The 18,439-nt window shown below is 37.7% G+C and overlaps 4 protein-coding genes across 5 annotated transcripts; 3 read left to right on the forward strand and 1 right to left on the reverse strand.

The window, feature by feature from the left end:
• Positions 1-299: 299 nt before the first annotated feature.
• LOC125591786 (secreted RxLR effector protein 161-like) lies at positions 300-1,028 on the forward strand. Its single transcript, XM_048766640.1, has one exon. The coding sequence runs from the start codon at positions 300-302 to the stop codon at positions 1,026-1,028; it is 729 nt and encodes a 242-aa protein (XP_048622597.1).
• A 2,034-nt stretch (positions 1,029-3,062) lies between these two features.
• On the forward strand, positions 3,063-3,863 carry LOC111208602. Its single transcript, XM_022707801.2, has one exon. It carries the CDS (start codon positions 3,190-3,192, stop codon positions 3,649-3,651), a length of 462 nt encoding a protein of 153 aa, XP_022563522.1. The 5' UTR covers positions 3,063-3,189; the 3' UTR covers positions 3,652-3,863.
• Positions 3,864-4,353: 490 nt separating this feature from the next.
• Positions 4,354-5,157, reverse strand: LOC111208674 (oleosin-like). The gene has a single exon (XM_022707972.2). The coding sequence runs from the start codon at positions 5,014-5,016 to the stop codon at positions 4,594-4,596; it is 423 nt and encodes a 140-aa protein (XP_022563693.1). The 5' UTR covers positions 5,017-5,157; the 3' UTR covers positions 4,354-4,593.
• A 9,559-nt stretch (positions 5,158-14,716) lies between these two features.
• On the forward strand, positions 14,717-18,439 carry LOC111208811 (translation initiation factor eIF-2B subunit delta-like). Of its 2 annotated transcripts, XM_022708312.2 has the most exons (8): positions 14,717-15,376; positions 15,679-15,807; positions 16,056-16,402; positions 16,486-17,230; positions 17,318-17,414; positions 17,492-17,546; positions 17,634-17,699; positions 18,208-18,439. In XM_022708312.2, exons 1-7 carry the CDS (start codon positions 14,839-14,841, stop codon positions 17,694-17,696), a joined length of 1,974 nt encoding a protein of 657 aa, XP_022564033.1. In that variant the 5' UTR covers positions 14,717-14,838; the 3' UTR covers positions 17,697-17,699; positions 18,208-18,439. The 2 variants fall into 2 exon arrangements, with proteins under 2 accessions (XP_022564033.1, XP_022564032.1); XM_022708311.2 differs by lacking the exon at positions 18,208-18,439 and having other exon boundaries at positions 17,634-17,921.

The following is an 18,439-nucleotide window of genomic DNA, read 5'->3' on the forward strand; positions in this document are numbered from 1 at the left end:
GTCTTCTGGGGAAATCTTTGTACGCCTTAAAACAGTCTCCAAGGCAGTGAAATTTGTGTTTTAACAGCTTTATGAAGAAAGAAAAGTTTCTACAGAGCGATTATGATTTATGTGTCTACATGAGAAGTGTCAATACTCCAAAGGCTATATATCTACTTCTCTATATCGATGACATGTTGATAGCCTCAGGGGATAAGACAAAGATCCAGAAGATGAAAGACAATCTGAGCAGAGAGTTTGAAATGAAAGATTTGGGAAGAGCTTCCAGAATTCTTGAAATGGACATTATACACGATTGAATGAAAGGAACACTAGTGCTATCTCAGGAGTCCTACATTGAGAAAGTACTAAAGAGTTTTGGAATGGAAGATTCTAAGCCAATCACAACTCCATTGGCGCCTCAATTCAAATTAAAGAGTCTAACCAAGGCAGAGCCATTAGAACAAGCTGTGAGAATGGAAGAGATTCCTTACGCAAGTGTTGTGGGGAGCCTAATGTATGCCATGGTTGTGAGCAGATTTATGTCCAAACCAGGAATGGATCACTGGAAGGCAGTAAAGTGGATTCTTAAATACTTGAGAGGTGAATCTAAAACCAGTTTAACGTTTGTTAAGAGTTCAGTTTGTTCAATTAAAGGGTTTTCAGATTCAGATTATTCGGCTGATTTGGACAGGCGACGATCAGTTACTGGTTATGTGTTCAAGGTCTGGGGTAATACAGTTTCGTGGATATCAAATTTGCAATCAGTTGTAGCTCTATTGACTATTGAGGCAGAGTATATGGCATTCTCCACAGCAACCAAAGAAGCAGTTTGGTTAAAAGCTATATGCGAAGAACTAGGTCTACAAACAGGAAGTGTCAAGATGCATTTTGATTCACAGAGTGCCCTAGATCTAGCAAAGAACAGAGTTTTTCAAGAAAGAACAAAGCATGTTGCAAACAAATATCACTTCATCCGTGATATTGTTGCTCATGATGATATTATCCTACACAAGATAACACAAGAAAGAATAGAGCTGACTTCCTAACTAAAGTGTTACCTGGTCCGAAGTTCAGGCTTTGCTCTGAGCTGGTGAACTTGTTCTGAGGAAGAAGTGGCTTCGGGTAATGATGTGTCTCCGTTGTTGGTGACCTCGCAAAACAATAGAGACAGTGAGGTTAGATAATGTCAAAACATCAGATATTATTTAATCTTATTGTTCTCAAACCAACTTGAAGAATAAGAAAAAAATCGTTACCCGAGTATTGGAAGCGAGGTGGAGTTCTCTGGGAAAGTTCAGTTTCAGATGGAATCTCTTCGGGTTTCTTGAAACAGAGAGAAGATCAAAGTCAGATAAAGAGTTCTACAATCATCGTCAGTATCATGAAAGGTTTTTTTCAAGGTTTGTCGAAGAAAGAGAAAGGTCAGAGAAGACTTATATGGTTCGGAGATGAGAAAGCTTGGAGCTTTTATGGTCAGATGATTGAGTCTAAGGTAATCTGGTTCAGATCTGATACATGCAGAGTTGTTGAAGGTTCGTCAGTTCAGTTTTGGTACATGCAGAGAGCTATGGTCAGAGACTGAAGCTGAATCATTCTGGATCTGCAGGAAAAACAGAGAAAGGGTTAGTCGGTGGAAGATCCGATAAGGGTTTACATCAGAAAGAGATGTAAACTAGAAGAAGAAAAGAAGAGAAGAGATACAAAAAGTACCTTTTGAGATGAGTATTCCCTGGAGTCGAAGGAGCTAAGCGGTGGCTCCGGGAGACGTAAACAGAAGGATGATGCCGTGGAGGCAACAAATCGCCTTAGAGAGAAAGGGAGAGAGACAGGAGGCTAGGGTTTCGAAGAGAGAGACAGCACTTTGGTGTTTTGTCTGAAAGGTGGAGATTGTGGGTTTAGTTCAGCCAAACTCCAAGTGGGCTTCGTGCTCGACGGCCCAGCCTTGTCCGAAATCTGCAAGAAGCAATCAAGCCCAAGTCTCAGCCCAAAGATCTTTAGTAAATGAAACGCAGCGTTTCAGAATGGTCAACAAGTGGGAAAGTTTGTTATAACAAACTTTCGAATCCAGTCATCATCATTACGAGAAAGAGAATTAGATCGAGATACAGAGCGAGAGAGAGGAAGAGTGACTTAGCTTGAGTTCATGAGGGTGAGCTTCAATGGAGTTGAGAAGGCGGTATACGGTCAGGCGTACCATTTCGGCGGCAACTTTCCGATCTCACAGAGAAAACGATAAGAAGCTTTATCTCTTCTACTTTCTATTGATCTGTCATTATTGTGATCTTGTACCCTCGATCTGATTCATAGTGAAGTTGTTGGTGAATAGATCAGCGAACACTGGGTGAACAAATCTCTTGTGTGAATCTATTGTTCTTGATTTGTTCCTTGATCAAATCTGAAATCAACAAGTAGTAGAGATATCAATCACCTAACCTAAGCAAAAAAACCTAAGTCTAATCGATCTAAAACTCTACGTAGATGTTTAAATTGCACAACCACAAACACAACGTATTTATGGATTCACCACTTTTTTTACAAATTTTGCTAAACATAGGTTATATAGAAATATGCAGATATATTAATCAGGAACAACAAACTATAAGAATAAAAAAAAAAAAACCTATAAGAATAAAAGGCTCAAAATCCCAAACTTCTTAAAATATCGTATTTTTGTTTCACTAGATCAAATGCTATTGGTCCAGTGACTTACCATATCAGCCGTTCACTACTCGATCTCTCCTTCTGCAATATAATTGAAAAGCATTCATAATTTCTATGTTGACCGTTGATCAAAAATAAATTTCTATGTTGACCGAGTTTCTATTCCTGACTTAATTTTTCAGGCAGTGATATTCTAATATCTTTATGCAAGATCGTTAATTCATATACTTTGAACATTCAAATACTCAAGGGAACATAATAGTATAATTCAATGAAAACGAGTGTTTCAAATGTTCAAAAATCTAATTATCAAGATATGACATAACAAATACAATAAACAAAATCAACGCAAAGAAGACCGGTTCCATCGGTAACCTAACACCCTTTTTTTCTTAATCTCATCAACACGTCTGTATTTATTATACATTCAATTCAGACACTAGAGATTAATTCGCCTCTAAATCGAGTTCTTGACTTTTGACCCGTTATAACTAAAAACAGAAAGTAGAAGTGTTATTACTTCTGATCTTCTTTCCCGGCGAAGAGATGGATCGGTCTACGCCGGAACATAACTCCTCCGCTTCCCACAAGCGTCTAAGCGTGAGCTACCTATTCTCTCTAATGGTTCTCTGCGCCAGACACGCCAACCGCCTCTCCAAGAAGCTAAAGCCGAAGAAGCGAACCCACAACGAAACTTCCCGTGGCAGATGGAATACGATGAGATCTCCAAGGCCAAAAGAGTTTCTTATGACTTTGAGCCACAAGGCGATGACGATGGTCAGCCGGAAAAACACATGTTACAGCGGTGGATATAAGCCGGAGAAGAAGAGAGCGGGGGCGATGGAGGAGGAGGAAGAGCATGGGCTCTGGCAGAGGGAGATCTTGATGGGCGGTAAATGTGAGCCGTTGGATTTTTCCGGAGTTATTTATTACGACTGTAACGGACGGCAGTTAAGAGATGCGCCTCCGAGGTCTCCACGTCGCACTCCGTTACCCATCCGTTCTTAAGACGGGTCGCCGTCAAACCTGATTGGAACTAAGGATTCTCAAGCAGCAACCAAACTATGTACTATATGTTTGTGATGCCTTTTTCTTCTAAGTTGTTTTGTTAAAACCTTCAAATTTGGTTAGGCCATTGAAAGTTTCAGTGTCCAAAGTCCGTACCATCTTGCCATGAATACTCTTGGTATAAAAGTAGCAAGTGTTATCTGATGAACTATGGTGATAGCCAATCGATTCAATTTAGTTTTAAGCAAAATAAGATAAATTGCATAAGAGTTAGTAAAAAAAGATTAAACTTTTGATTTCCTTGTTATGGTTAGAACTTGAGAGTTCTCCACGGATCAAATAGGCCTTTGGGGCATTCAAAAATTAAACAAAAGCATAAAAGCTCTGTGTTATCCTAACTTCTGCTACATTATTTGGATAATTCATTAATTGGTATGAGAAAACTTTAATTAACCATTGACTCGCTTTAGTTTTAGTTTTCATTTTACGATTGATTCGGTACGATTCATATGACCTAGTTCAGTTTGACTCGGTTATAGTTGTTGAAATATTCCACAACATTAGAGATATTTTAGAATTAAAAGTCCAATATCATCATCAGTGGACATGTTTGCAAAAGTTTTAGTATAATCTGTCACTAGATCAAATGTCCATGGAGCATAAGAACAAGTCAGCGGTAAGTTAGCACGATCTAAAGCTATTGACAACAACATAACTGTTAATTTCAAAGACATTTCAGAGTTTATATCGATCTCATTATACATCATTGATGTCCATACCAAAAGAGACAAAACAAAAACAACATAGCTGAAAACATAAAAGATTAATTTCTACATGGAACCAAACCGTAACCGGTAAAGCTATTCATGCACCAGGTGCTGCATCTTTCAGCTTACCATGGAAGTACCCACCAGCATAATCTTTAACATGAGCCGCCGTGTCCTAGATCCGACTCCGAGCATAATCCACTTGTTCCGACCCCACCGGGTGCATGCCTTTAAAATACCGGTACATCCACGACATAACAGCCGCCGTACTGAATAGGAATCCGGCAACAGACAAGAATCCTGTAACAAGGAGGAAGAGAGGGATCCATATAGGGCTTGAGATGATAATGATTGGAAGGAAAGCGATGAATCCAAGGACGAAAGCTGTCAAAGTAATTCCGGTGAGTAAGAGGAGGATTCCACAGGAGATAAAGAATGCAAGGAGGCCGAAGCGCTGGCGGGAGTGCTCAGGAGATTGTGATTGTAGCTGACGGAGGAAAGATGCGATTGGATGGTTAATGTTGTTACCGTGAGGAGGGGCGATGGTTGAGCCGTAGAGTCTTTGTTGGATGTGGCTAGGGCTTGTTCGGTCAGCCATATCGGAGAGGAGAGAGATGTGTGTGGTGAAAGAGGGAGAGGAAAGGGTGAAACAAATGGAGACAAGTTCCGGATGCAAAGGCCCATGCCTGCAAACACGTGGAGTTTCGGTCTCGTTTTTTTCACTGGCTTGTTATGCGTTTGCCATTTCTCATAGAAAGTTTTGTTGGTTAATTTTTTTGTCTTGTCCTTTCTCTTTTATGGTCAATATAATTGGTAAAAATAAATCTGAATTTTGGTGCTGAATAGAAAAAGTGTTATATTTCAATAGATTGACTAGATTAAGCGCGGATTTGTTTCCTTTGACATATTTATTACTATAATAAATATGTTTATACATAAAATGTATATCAATGTCCTAATGATTTTTGTTAGCAGTTGTTTTTTATGTTTATATTCATTTTTCATCTATACAAAATGTTAGTATTGTGAAATAATTAATTTGTTATTAGAAACTACAGTGAAAATTAAATTTAAAATTATTTGCACTAAAATTAATTTGTACATTGACTTGTAAAATTATTAAAAAAAAATAAATGGATTGTATTTTAGTAGTCATTGGTTTGATATGAACATTTCAATGGGTCTTAATGGCCATTGGTTTGTATTTTAGTAGCCATTTCGCTTTTTCATTAGAACCTCTCGGTGCTTGGATTTGCATTTTAGTAGCCATTGGTTTGGTTTTTGGTTTGTTCGAAGGTGTTGGTTTGAATAGGAAACTGGTACTGCCTATTTATCATATCGATCTGATTTAAAGCGAGGTGCTTAGGTTTTAGTAGAAACTTGGGAAGAAAGTTAGGGGATCCTCTCTTTATTATCGAATATCTCTATCTTAATAGTATAGATTCGAAAAATTCAGTTATCATGTCAAACATAATATATTATTTGTGTGTTCATCAAGTTAATTTAGTTAAATTGGAAAATTTTGTTTCTATATATTATCTTTTGAATTTATTGTATGTAGAAATTACGAAAAATGGATGTTATAGAGAATATTGTTGGAATTTATTTGATTTGAATCCAAAAATTTATGAGTTTCTATTTATTATATTTTATATTTATATTTATATTTATATACCAAAATTGGTAAGTATTTATATTTAAATATTATTGGTTGTTTAAAAGGTCAATAACATTGAAAACCAATGATTTCGAAATATGCTAACCCTATACTATAATAGTATAATTAATATTATTGAAAGATAATATTAAATATATTTCGCCAACTTCATATAAGAAAATTTTAAATAAGACATAGACATTATAATGAACTCCAATATATTTGGTATAGTTTTTTGGAAAACAGATTTTTGATGGTGTTAATAGGGTTTGAATAGAGTTAGGGTTTGAATAGAGTTATAGGGTATAAGGTTAGAACACAAACGAATTTCGAAGGGTTAGTAAACATACACGAAATGGACTTAAAATTTTGATGGATAAACTATTTAAATTATTGGGCTGTTTTGTTTAGTTGGACAAAAACATGATACTTTCTAATTTGTTGGATAATTTTTGTAATTAATTGGAAAAGTTAGGGGCATAATCCTAAGAATGATTATGTTTTAATAGTATATATATATATATACATATACATATAACTAGGCAATTTATTTAAATAACCTAAAACTTAAATTTCAATGCAAATTTATACAATAAATTCAATCAGATGGAAAAATAATCTAAAAATAGTAAAGACTATATTACCTCTAATTTTATGCCAAAGAAAAAAATCCTATAAATACTTTTACGATTATAACTCAAGGAATTTTTTTTAAAAACAATGATTTTGAGAAGTCTATTCATGTATTTAATTTTAAAATTAATTTATAAAAAATTTAAAAGATATTTTGATGGAATCATGCAAAATAAAGTTGTTTTCCACATCTGTGTGAGCATAAATTGTAAGTCATTATTGTCTATTGGTTAGGGGTTGGTAACATATATTCAAGTAATGTTTATATATTTAGGGTTAGATTTTAAAATCTTGAATAATTGTTTTGAAATTAAAATCTGGCATATAAGTGTCCAGTTTTGTATATACTACACTTTAGAAATTGATTTTAAATTTAATGAAATATTTATTATTATCTAGTTAAATTATATCATTTTAGAGTTTAAGAGTAGGAGACTTCCGAAGAAGTCTATTAAGAAGTTATGTGACTTAAAGAAGTTTTATGGAACATATGGTAAATTTAGGGTTAGAAAATTTTGAGAAGTTTTCTTTTTTTTTTTTTTTTTTTGTCGTCAACTATTACAGACTCATACAGACTCTGTAAACCAAACCGGGTGATCTGCATCCATGTGAACGACAAAAGACGGTTGCTTCCTAGCACTGCGTGCTAGTCTATCCGCCATTGTATTTTGCGTCCTTGGTACATAGATGATCTCTGATCTGGTGAAGCTCTCTTTTAGGGTCTTGACATCCTCCAAGTAATTTGCAAAAACTGGTCATTCATCTGGTTCCGAAATCATCTTCACCAATTGAGAACAATCCGTTGCAAACGTAACCTGAAACTGACGTAAATTCCTCATACATTCCATTGCCCAAAGAAGCGCTTCCATCTCCGCATGAAGGAGAGAGATACTAGCCCTCACGTTCCTTGCCCCCAACAATCCCTCAAATCCTTCTAAGGTGCTGAGCCAACCTTGTCCTGAAAAAATATCCCCCTCTTTCCATGAACCATCTGTGAAACACCATCTTCCTGGAATTGACGGCAATGTCGTATCCACTTGTTGTGGTATTATCCTCTGTTCATTCAATATTTGTGCTTCAGTCCACAGTGTTGATTCTGTTTCCGCTAATTTAAGTGTATCCATGGGATCCATATCCAAATTACTGAAGACTTTATTATTCATAGCTTTCCAGATGTACCATAGTATCCATGCAAACTGATGATCTTCCAGCTGCGGAAAAACTCTCCAAAATAGATGATCCATGTTTGTGAAGAGAGAACTTGTTGGGAAAATATTTGGATTTGATGGTATCTTCGAGAGAGCCCAGACCTGGAGTGCCGGAGGACATTCAAAAAACACATGGTTTATTGATTCCTCATGGGCTCCACATCTTGCACAACAAAGATCCCCTTGAATCCCCCTTGCCTGTAAATTCTTCCTTACTGATATACATCCTGTCACCAATTGCCATAGAAAATGTTTTAACTTTGGTAGACACCTTATCTTCCAACAGAACGCCTTCAGAACATTCACTGTGGGGCCAATCAGCAATGGTGGTCTCTTCCTATCTGGATAAATCCTTTCTACCTGATAACCCGATTTGACCGTGTATTTCCCATTTTTTGTGAAGTGCCACCCATCTCTGTCTACCCTCTGAATCCTGCTCAGTGGTAAACTTTCTATAAGTTTCGCATCCTGTGGATCCACCAATAACTGAATTGCCTGTGAGTTCCAAGTACGTGAGGTAGAGTCAATGAGAGACTCCACTGTAAGATCCGGGTATAAATTGTGTTGATTTTTATTTGCTGGTCTCGGGCGAGTGGTTGGAAGCCATGGATCATTCCATACAGATATGGAAGAACCTGATCCCACCCTTTTGATTAGTCCTTTCCTTACCAGAGATCTAGCAGAGACGATACTCCGCCAGCCATATGACGGAGAATATGAACGAATCGGTTCCAGAGGTGAAGCATTCCTGTAATGTATAAGTAGACAGACTTAAGTTTGCTAAACTGTAGTACACTAGTAAACTTCTACATCAAATTTTTTAATCTAACTAATTTTTTTTTGTCTCTTTAAATAAAGAAAATTTACATATTTTTTTCTCTCAAATGGTTTCAATAAAAGTGTAATGTTTTTCTCTCTAAAACTCACTAATCTCTCTCAACTGTCTTTGAACTTGAAGACACAAAACTTCGTGTTAATTTCTCATCTTTTTGTCTAATGTTTTCTCACAATTTTATATTATTTTTCTACAAATTTTTATTTTATGGTTTTCATAGTCTCCTCATAAAGGTAAAATTTATAAGTTTGTCTATATAATTTTGTGTGTTTTGCTTGTTAGATTCGAATAAAACTATAGATTTTACTAATGTGTTAGATTTCTTATTATTTCAGCATAAAATTATATTTTTAAAGTTTTTATCTGTTTTGATCAATTTTAAACGTTTTTGATATGCAGATTTTTCAAGTACGAGGATGATATATCCGACTTTGAACTTCATTAGAAGATTTCATTAACATATTTCTCTAGAAGTCTGCTATTGTAACGCACTAGAATTCTGGAAACTGAAAAACTAGTAAGATTTCATTTTCACCAATTATTTTTGTGTGTTAAATCAAAATAAAGTTATAAATTCAACTTAATTTTATTGTTTTATTACTATTTTAGCTTAAATTATTTTTTTATGGTTTCATATTTCTCTCTAAAAAATATGACATAAATCTTTAAATTTTTTATGTTTTTGTTTGTTTTGTGTGTTTTGAACCAAATAAAACTATATATTCAAACTCATTATGACTATACATGGTTTTGTTATTATTCTAGTTGTAAAAGGTATAGTTTCAAACACTGTAAAGTATGTTTTGCTTTTTAATGTTAAAATCAATAAAACTATATATTCATCTGCTTGTTTTCTTCTTATATAAGTTCAAAATATATTTTTGAAGTTTTTTGCTTGAATTTTTTTGTATGTATATTTTTCAGATCTAAAGACAATGTGTCAAACTTCATTAGCAGACTTTTCCAACAGACTTTATTAAGAAGTATTTTTGTTGTAGTAGCTTTCGATCTGATATTGGTAATTCTTAATTTGTAACAAGGCTTGATCGCGTCATTCCTTGATCTCATCTAGAGAGTCGAGCATCATCTCTTTGTTGACCTTGACGTTCCAAGGAATTTTAGCTTGGTGTTGGGAAGTAACGTTGACTTTGGCTGGGGCCATTGCTTTGACTCTGTAGGCCAAGGAGAAGGGGGTTGTTTTGGTCATGCCTCTTGAGGTTGTTCGGTTTGACCACATAACCCCGTCCAGTTCATCTACCCAGAAAATCTTCTTAAGGTCGAGATGTTTCTTGATGCTATCCATGATTACTTTGTTCGTCGCCTCGGCCTGGCCGTTGCCGTGTGGGTATCTCGGTGTCGATGTACTGAGACGGATTTTCCATCTGTCGCAGAATTCTCAGAAATTTTTCGAAGTGACATGTGAGCCATAGTTGGTGACGATCTCGTAAGGAAGGTTGTGCTGATAGATGATGTTCTGCAAGATGAATCCTTATACTTATTTATTGGTGATTTCGATGAATTCCTCGGCTTCCACCCATTTTTTGAAGTAATCGTTTATAACGAGCAGGAAGCGTCGTTGTTGAGAACTTGGCATAGGACCGACTATATCCATTGCCCAACGCATGAATGGGTAAAGCACAGTGGTTGTGTGTAGTAGCTTGGTCGGACAATGGATACTTGATGCATGCTGGTGACACTTGTCACATCGTTGGCCGCCGGCGTAGGATTCGCAGTCAGTGACCATGGTTGGCAAGTAATGTCTGAGGCTTTTGAATTTTGGTGCCAGTGCTCGGACTCCCGAGTGATTGTCTGCTTCCCCTTCATGGGTTTCAGCCATAACCAATCTGGTTTCCTAGCCGTGGATACACGTGAGAAGGACATTGTTCGAAGTCCATCGGTAATGCTTTTTGTCCATTACAATTTAACTTGCGCTATGTGCTTTTAGTCGGCGAGCTTCTCATTACTTGGGAGGCAGTTTTCTCGGGGTTTTTCTGGTCATGATTTTCTGAAGGACCAACTTGGGAGGATCCCCATCACCCAAGTTATCAAACCGGGTGTTTACCGACTCAAAACATCAACCACGAATCCGTACCGAGGTCATGGAACTCCATGAACCTCAAGTGCTATTATGCCTAAGGATAATTGCGTACCAAAGTAAATGATCCTACCGTCATTTTAGCTCGGGCCAATAAAACGAGCAAATGATTAATCATCACTTTTTTACTCGGCAAAACTGTTGAATCTGAGTTCGGTCGAGACTTAGTACTGACAGACTGAACTCGACGGTGGGTTTATTCATAGGCGTTTTATTAAATTGGGTAAGTGTAACGGTTTACAAGTCGGAGAGAGTAAACGAAAAAGTATCCAGTGCTCGGTGAGCTAGCCATGAAGTACAAGACGAAGAGAAATACAACAAATAAAACCTTAATTTCTAGCCGTCAAATGTGTATGTCAATGTCTCGATCCCCTTTCTCTTTGGTGTCGTCCTTTTATATAGGTAAACCCTTCTCCTTTGTGCCTTAACTCGCCCTGGCCTAATAGGCCGAGTTTTGTCTATCGGACTGAGAAATCGGGCCGAATAGTAGGGCTTCCGAGCCGAGCTGGTGTATTGAGTTTATGGCGCCGAGTAAAGTAGTCTTCAGCCGAGTGCAATCATTTAGTCGGAAGTCCTCGAGCTGAGCTAATCCGAGCTGACGTAATGGGCTGAATATCTTATTTAACGGACCTTGTGGAGTGATGTAATCTATCTCTTACAACTCTCTCGCACTCGCTTGAGCTGGTTAATGAAGAAAAACAGATAAAAAAACTGTTGTGTGTAAACTTTTTTATGGTGACTAACCCCACCCCGAAAGGCCCCATATCCAGGAAACCCCGAAGGATTTATTTGGAGAGGTATAGTACCACCGCGCTGACAGAGTATCGAATCTGCGACCTCTGGCAGTCGTCTGTGAGAATCTCAAGAAACCACTAGGCCACCTTGATATCTCAAGTAATCTCAGTCGTCTGTGAGAATCTCAAGGATTTTTTTTTTTTTTACAAAATTTAATACTCTGAACAATCTAGTTTTGAAGAGTCCACGAACCTAATTTTCTATCTTCTTCTCCGCCGTCAAGGCCAAAAATCAAATCTCCGATCTAGCCTCCTCGGCAGGCGGATTCCTTGCCGGTGTCGGGGAGGGCGCCTTCCGACCCTTCTTCTCTGTTTCCTATTTATCTCCTGTTCAGCATCCTCCAATTTTCAGCTCATGGAGGAACAAGCTTTCTAGAGCTCTTCGGTGCGCGTGGTGGTGTGGTTGCCGGCGGTGCTATGCAGAGGCGAGTTTGTAGAGAGTGTGGTGTTGGCTCTTCAACTTCAAACCTCTTGCTCTGGGTTCTGTTCGTCCGAGCTCGACGACCTGGGCTATAGATCTGTTGTAGATCTGTTTCATCGATTGTTTCTCGGATTTGTGACCTCCAAGGACAAGGTCTCCATCTCCGGTTCTGTCCTTTGGGTAGATTTTCTCCAGCTTTGCTCGGTGATGTGGCGACATCCGTCGTGTTTACGGTGTAGCTTCAATTCTGGTGTTTCAGGCGGTGATTGGACGGTCAGAGTTTGTGGAGTTTTTCTTCACTTTCTGATGGAGCGACCTCTCGCGGGGTTGATTCATGTCTCGTCTCCGGTGTGGCTCTTGGCTCCTCAGAATTGTGGGTTGTTAGCTTGCGGAATCTAGGTTCCAACAGAGTGCCTTTCTAGTTCCAGTCGAGTAGTTGTAGTGGTGGAGTCGTTGGTGGCTACTATCGACATGAATAGATGCTGTGAGTACTGGTTCTTGAGTTCTCGGTACAGCCGTGGGAGATGATCCTTGTTATGCTTTCGTGGCGGTCTAGATTGACGGTTGGAGACGGCTCTCCGACTGTCCGTTTGGTTCTCCCTTGCCGACGGTGTGTACGTGAACTCTTGGTCTGGTCTCGTATTCTGATTGTGTTTGCAGGGTTTGTTTGGGTTTGTTCTCAGAGAAGCTGTAGGTATTGCTGAATTGAGGTTTTGAGGACTGGCCTAGTCAGCTATTGCTCCTGGCAACTATGATGAGGTCTGTAATTTGTTCATGTTGTGGCATAAATGCATCCTTGTCTTTTCTTTTATAATGGTTGTTCATCCATGCACAATGCATCTTTTCTCCTGGTTTGGTTATGGCTCTTGTTGTAGTTTTTTTATTCCATTGTAGTTTTATTTTTATTTTTCTGTCTTTTTTGTACCTCATGTATTTCTGTCAAAAAGAAAAATTGGTATAAAATTTAATATTTACAAAAAAAAAAACAAAAAAAAAAATAGTGTTTGATTTTCACTAACTGAAACAACAGCGGAATTAGTAGCTGACCGTCATTTGCCTCTTGCAGTAAATGCACGCTGTAACACAAAGAGATACACACAGGTTGAAATACTAAGTTTTTTCGCAAATTGAAGCTTTAGCCATAAGCTGTAGCTGTAGCTGTACCTACTTAGTTCACACACTTTATCAACTATGTTTTGCTCTTCAGTTGCGTTAAAAACTCTGGTATGCAATTCTAGTCCCTGGAGTATGTTAATTAACGTTCTCCAAGCAAACAAAGTATATATTTCTCTTCACATTCGTTGCTTGTAAAGATTATTATATAATAAGGATTAAATCCTTATTATTTGGTCTGACATAGGCTAGTCTTACAATTTAATATTTTTCTATTAAATTGCTATTCTTATTTTTTCAATGTTGGTGGATGGTTACATAAAAGAAAAGCTAAATAAATAACGAAAAGCTTGCTGGGAAAGTAATTCAAACTTGGTGAGAAAGTAATTAAAGTTGCTGAGAAAGTAACAACATTTGAATAATTATCTATGGTTCATCACACGACAACAACACTTCAAAAAATTATAAAATCAACATATAAAAAATGTTCTTAGATAAAGGGAGATAAACCTAAAAAAAATTCTCAAGATCAAGAACTTGTCTTCAGTAATCAAAACAGTTCACAAGACATTACCGCTACGAATAATTGAGGTATTCTGTTAATCTTCCTTATAGATATAATGATATATCATGTGGTTAGTCCAGATTTTAAAATCTTATGGTTTATGTAAATCAAGTTTATGTTGCCCGGATTTGCTCTCTCTGGTCCTAGAGAACTTATGCTTATCACACCTAAAGCCTCTCTATGTGTATCTTCCTAATCCTGGTCCTCATCCACTGAAACTTATGTTAAGGATCCAGTATAATATCAGCATGAGAATTACCTAGCAAATGAACATCATAGACTCTGCATTTTCATCATTGCATTTTCATCATAAATCAATCATCAATTCAAAGTGAAAGTGTTACTGGTTTCTTCTAATACAATTAAACACCACTATCCTCTATATCAGGCAAGAGCTACAATTCTGCTGCTATATATATGTTAGGATGCATAATAACTTAATAAAAAAATGCAGTAATAACATCGTGTATTTTGGAACATCAAAAACTCTTCAAAAATATTTCTATTTTGAAACTGATCTAACCTGAAAATTAGAAAAATATTTCATCTGTTTCAAAATAGATGATTTTTTGAAGAGTTTCTGATGTTCCAAAATACATGATTTTTTTTTATATTTTTATATTAGTTTTAGTATTATTGAAAACTGTGTGACTAATGATGTTTTTATATTACTTTCTCTATTTCGGAAAGGAGAGAGAATGAGTAAAAATTAGGGCATCTTTAACTCCAATCTATTTTTTTTTTATAATTCCCACTAAAATAAAGTAACTCTATTATATAGTAAATTTTGTTTCGATGGTTCAGTTTATAATTCACCTAAGAATTAAAATCCAAAAAATATGAATAAAACTTTCGAGCACCAAAATCCAAAAGAAAAAAAACAACCCAAATGTCAATTAATGCCTAGTCATTCATCCGAGACCCGGTTAAGCCGGTCTTAATCTTTAATAATGGTTAAATTATTTTCTTGGCACGTTACAAAGAAAAACTTATTTAATGCCCAACTTGAAACGAAGGTTTATAGGCATCGTCAAATGCGTTTGCGTATCTTCTTCAAACAAAACCCTAGATTCTCTTCTTCTTCTTCCAATCCTCAGCCATGGACCCACGTCGTGGACCTCTCGCCGTCCCTAAAGTCCGCCGCGTCGGTTTCTTCACCTCAATCGAACCCTCACCGGAGACGCCGCGGCCGAATCGAAGCCTATCCGGTCCGGCGGAGGCGATAACCTCCTCGTCTCCTCTCTCCGATTCGCCCTCCGGTCAATTCATTTCTCCGGTTCAGATACCGCCTTCGCGTCACCATTCGGATAACTTGGCCTCTCGCGCTGCTCCCGTCCCCGTCCCCGGACCTTCCGCGTTCCGTCGACAGCTGGCGAATGACAGGACTCTCCACGTCGGGAGTTATAATCCTGTGGATTCGCTGCTTGGGACGTCGCCGCCGTCGAGTAACGGAGAGGTGTCTGAGGATTCGGGGTCTTTGTTTGGGTTCCAACGGAGCGATTCGGCCAAGTTGTCGGCGAGTTTTCCTAATGGAGGGTTCGATATGACTGTGGCGGTTAGAGCTCCTGGAGAATCGGAAGCGAAGGTTGCGACCGCGTCGACTTCTGATGGGAGAAAGAAGAACGTCGAAGCTTCTGGTATGTACACGTTTCAATCAGTCAATGGATCAATTGTGTATTGCTCTTTACTATAGTTGATAGCTGCGGCTTTGACTTGAGACGCCCGTGGGCTGATGCTTAATACAAAACGGGTTGTGGAGAATGTCTAGTGTTGAGTCTGGTGATCATCAGTCTCCGCTTCCAAACTTGATAAGCTTTTTTTGAAAAAGTCCTATGTTGTATTTAGTTTTGCTGTTGCTGTGTAGTTGATATGGTTTTAGTTGTTCTGTTTATTTCCATGCACATATGTTTTCTTCTTACAAAAAGACACTATAATGCAGGAGAGAGTGAATCTGTGGCCACAAAACCGCGGAAGGAAAAGGAAACAAGATCGCTGAAAGAGAAAACCAGTAAAGCAGAGAGGCGTGCCATCCAAGAGGCACAACGGGCAGCAAAAGCTGCTGCAAAAGGTTCTTGTTTCTTCAATATATGTTTTGTCTGTTTTCAGTAGACTGACAAACTGATACAAGATGATGGATAGGGTTTCCTTCGCTAACGAGTTTTGGTGTTTTAGTTTATGAATTAGGTTTTCTTATTTCCTTTTTGCATTAGGGTTATTACTGAGTTGTATTTAGAGGAAAGCTTAGCCTACATTCGTTAGTGAACAAAAGGTTCATATCAAAAACCATCTTAATGATTTGCTGTCACTAACTTGTAGGGGAAGGAAGCAAACGTGCAGGTGAATCTAGTAGACCCAAACCTAGCAAGCCTGCCAAACAGCCTCAACCGAAGAAAGAGGCCCCTCAGGTCACTTCCTCTGTTTCTGAAAAAAGAGCTGTATCAGTAGAAAAAGAGAGGAGGATGGATGTCCCTCAGACACAAATGCAGTACGACGATAAAAGCCGAGTCGATAAAGCTAAGAGGCGTTCAGTGGTTGAACAGACCGAGAGCAAGAACAAAGTTGAGTTGTTTCTCCATCTTCCTCAATACGAGCGCGGCAATCAGCTTCCCAATCTAAGCTCCAATATATTCACACTCGATACCATACACCATGCCGTCTATAAGGTACACCTACTTGTTTATGTCTGAATCTTAAACTTTAATTTATGAAGCTTTTAAACATAATAGTGGTATTTTATTAATCTTAGGTGGGTCTGCAACATTTGGCTGGAGATATAGCTGGTGACAATGCACGATGTATTGCCATGCTCCATGCATTTCAAGAAGCTATAAACGATTACACCACACCTCCTATGAAAGACCTGACCATGGACTTGACAGCCAAAATAAATGGTTACGTTTCATTCTTGATAGAATGTCGCCCACTCTCCATGAGCATGGGAAACGCAATCAGGTTCTTGAAGAACCAAATCAGAAAACTACCTGTAGACCTGTCAGAGCCTGAGGCAAAAGCTTCTCTCTGCTCTGAAATTGGCCGGTTCATAGACGAGAAGATCCTTCTTGCAGACAAGGTGATTGTACAACATGCCGTGACGAAAATCAGAGACGGAGAGGTTCTTCTCACATACGGATTCTCTTGTGTGGTTGAGATGATTCTCTTATACGCCCATGAGATTGGGAGAAAGTTCCGTGTAGTGATTGTGGACTCACGACCTAACCTCGAAGGTCAAAAGCTACTCCGTAGGCTTGTGACCCGTGGACTCGACTGTACCTACACTCATATAAACGCCGTTTCCTACATCATGGGTGAGGTTACACGAGTCTTTCTTGGGGCTTCGTCCATCTTCTCAAATGGAACTCTGTATTCAAAAGTTGGTACGGCGTGCGTTGCAATGGTTGCAAACGCGTTTAGTGTTCCAGTCATTGTGTGTTGTGAAGCTTACAAGTTCCATGAAAGAGTCCTGCTTGATTCAATCTGCTCTAACGAACTTGGTAAGTTTCCACTTGCTCTTCTTTATCTTATTCTTCTTGTCTTGGATTTCGCTAACAAAAGTGTTGCCTGTGTGGAAATTTTCGCAGGGGATCCTGACGCCATAGCCAATGTACCTTTAAGAAACAACAAAAAGCATTCAAAGACGATGGATAACAACAAAAACCTCCAGTTTCTGAATTTGATGTAAAGCCTTTCTATGAAAAATCATCACAAAGCTTTTATCTTAATGTCTCTCTTATGCTTTCTTTGTTAAATTTCAGGTACGATTCAACTCCTGCAGAGTATATATCAATGATCGTTACGGATTATGGAATGGTACGTTTCACACACATTGTTGTAGTCCAAGTTTATATCATGTCAAGTTTCATGTTCTGATATGTTTCTGTGTTGGTAAATATATAGATTCCTCCGACGAGCATACCTGTGATTGTTCGTGAATATAGGAGAGAAGACTTGTTGCTGTAAGAGGTAACGTTTTTTGGAAATCTATATAGCAAACAGATACAAATACAATTTAAGGAGGGGAGGAAAGCGAGTCTTAAACACACACTGCTTAAACATAAATAAACATTATTAATACCTCTAATCTTGAGTGTTAATTTTTTGTTTGCAATTTCTTTTTATCAGTTCAGACAAATATTTGGGAATCTTCTTATTTCTCAATTAATGTGATTTTTTTTGTTTTTATTATTATTCTTGGTAAATTAACTTCATATATTAAAATTTTGGTATAGCGATCATTTAGATGGGTATGTTCAATCAGTTTAAGCTTTGACTGGTTGGTATTGGTAGACCAAATGTTTAAATTTTAGCTTACTAATCAGTCATTTATTCAGTCAGAAACTTACTTAATAATTAGTCAATTATTATTCTGTCAAAAATGTTTGATTGTGATTTAATTGGGACGTGTTATGAACTAACTTACAATTTTATAGTATGGAGAAATTTAATCAAAAGCGAAATTTTATACCCGCAGGAAGGAGATAACACTGATATAAGATGAATATACGAAAGAGAGAGTTTATTATAAAGAGAAAGAGGAGAGATGATGTGCGATTTACAATTAAAAACGTTCGTATATATAGAGGTAAAAAGATAAAGTTATTGTGCGTGCATAGTGGCAGTGGACCCCATAATTGTTTACAAACTCAACAATTGAGGCGCCTCTCCTCCTGTTCGTATTGCTGCGTTATTTGACTTTTGTAACA

Source organism: Brassica napus, chromosome C8 (assembly GCF_020379485.1).
Source record: "Brassica napus cultivar Da-Ae chromosome C8, Da-Ae, whole genome shotgun sequence".
NCBI classification, from domain to species: Eukaryota; Viridiplantae; Streptophyta; class Magnoliopsida; order Brassicales; family Brassicaceae; genus Brassica; species Brassica napus.